Consider the following 1,996-nt stretch of genomic DNA (forward strand, 5'->3'; position numbering starts at 1 on the left):
CGGCCTCTTCGCGCCAGGAAAAGAGGAACTGGTCTCCAGTTGTTCCAGGGGAGGTTGAGGTTGTCCCTGAGGAGCCATTTCTGTCCCGTTGGGGTTGTCCTGGCCTGGTTCGTTCATGGGACCAAAGATCAACCCTCACCTCATGTGTTTCTCTTTTGTCGTGTCCTGGTGGAAATTCACCTGATGTTCCTCCAAGATGAGCTCCTCTGACTCAAGAGCAGGGAAGGAGAAATCAGAGGCTTTATGTTCCCTTTGTCTTGGGTCCATCTGAGCCCTCTCTGCCTGCAGGAAACAAGAACGTTGTGACCAGGGAGCACCTGGACCGGATGAAGAACAGCTGCATCGTGTGCAACATGGGCCACTCCAACACTGAGATCGATGTGGTGAGTCTGCCTGTGGCCTCCACCGCTGCAGCCAGCCCTGCCATCCTCCTGCCACAACCCCAACCTCTTCCTCCTGCTCTTGCAGACCAGCCTGCGGACCCCGGAGCTGACCTGGGAGCGGGTCCGCTCCCAAGTGGACCACGTCATCTGGCCGGATGGGAAGCGGGTGGTGCTGCTGGCCGAGGTGCGCTGAGAGCTGTGCCGCGCCGCTGCTTTGGGCCCCTGTCAGGAGACCCCCGTGTGCCCCCAGCCTGTCACAGGGGTTTAACCAGGGGGAAGGTGCTGGGACATCGTTCCCAGGAGCAGGTTCAGAGCTCAGGGAAGGGTTTTTGGATCTATTTCCTCATTTTCCTTTTCTTGAGGAGGTACAGCGTACCACGCGCAGCCACAGAGGTGCCATCTGGGCCCTTCTTTTGAGCTGGGAGCCATCCCCTCCAGCCACACGCCATTGGCCCCTGGCTTTGGCCAGGTTTTCCTCACAGCAAACCGGCCAGGTGTCTCCTCCTCCCCTGCGAGCTCTCCTGGCAGTAGGACCAGCTCTTTCTGGGACCACGGCTCTGGTCACGTAGGTGGCCCTCAACTGCGTTGTGGTTGTCCCCTGCCCCAGGGTAGGGGGTAGAGTTGGAGCCTGTCTCAAGACTGGATTTGGTTTGGCTTTGGGGGCAAGTTCAGCTCACTTCAAACTCCTCCTGCTGTCTCCTAGGGCCGACTACTCAACCTGAGCTGCTCCACGGTTCCCACCTTCGTCCTCTCCATCACGGCCACCACTCAGGTCTGTATGCTGCAGGGCTGGGGCAGCGAGGGGAGGATGCCCAGGCCTCGGGGTGGTGAGGGTTTGGAAGGAGCTGGGAACGTGCAGTTGAGAACTCCTCCGTCCTCACAGAGCTGCTCCCCTCTCCTCCGTCCTGGTTTTCCCCAGGTGCCGCAGATAAACTAGGTGGCATCTCCGCTCCTGATCGCTCTGGTCCTACCCCGGTGGCGGTGGGATTATGGATACCCAGGGAGGGGGGAGCCCTTGGGTGGAAGCTTTTCCTTCTCAAGGCATTTTGGGAATGGTTTTGCCCTCCCTCAGGCCCCCTGAGCTTTGTGCCGTTGTGGGTGGTGGGTGCTGCTGTCTTGGTGGCCATCCCTGACTGTTCTCAGGCTGTGATCTCTGCAGGCTCTGGCTCTGATCGAGCTCTACAACGCTCCCGAGGGCCGTTACAAACAGGACGTGTACCTGCTGCCGAAGAAGATGGGTGAGTGGAGGTAACCCATACTGCCACGGGTCGACTGTTTCAGACCCCAAACCTGGGCTGGAAAAAACATCCAGAGAGTCAATGAGCTCAGGGAGACCACCCACAGCAGTGGCCTCAAACCCTGGGTGGGGGGTTGGATGTCTCTGAGAGCCCCTCGTCCCGCAGCCTTCCTGCTCCGAGGTGTTTCAGGCGGTTCTTGTGCCTTTGGTGCAGCCCCAGCCCCGCTCGGCTCCTCGCCAGCCCCTCACGGGGTGCCCTGGCCCTTTGCGTGCCCTGCGCTGAGCCCAGGCATCGTCCCCCCGGCAGCGCGGCGGGCGACAGGCACCCCCTGACCCCCTCGCTCCTCTCCCCTCTTCCCCCGACGAGTATGTCGCC

The 1,996-nt window shown here is 60.8% G+C and overlaps 1 protein-coding gene across 1 annotated transcript in view; it reads left to right on the top strand.

The window, feature by feature from the left end:
• Positions 1–1,631, top strand: part of AHCYL1 (adenosylhomocysteinase-like 1) — a gene marked incomplete at its 3' end in the record, with an annotated part of 8,252 nt that extends 6,621 nt beyond the window's left edge. Inside the window, exons 11-14 of the mRNA XM_010144152.1 lie at positions 289–383; positions 469–567; positions 1,087–1,155; positions 1,543–1,631. Of these exons, the coding sequence (XP_010142454.1) occupies positions 289–383; positions 469–567; positions 1,087–1,155; positions 1,543–1,631 (352 nt within the window). The remainder of the gene's footprint in view (positions 1–288; positions 384–468; positions 568–1,086; positions 1,156–1,542) is intronic.
• Positions 1,632–1,996: the final 365 nt, after the last annotated feature.

Source organism: Buceros rhinoceros, unplaced genomic scaffold (genome assembly GCF_000710305.1).
Source record: "Buceros rhinoceros silvestris isolate BGI_N320 unplaced genomic scaffold, ASM71030v1 scaffold18869, whole genome shotgun sequence".
Taxonomy (NCBI): domain Eukaryota; kingdom Metazoa; phylum Chordata; class Aves; order Bucerotiformes; family Bucerotidae; genus Buceros; species Buceros rhinoceros.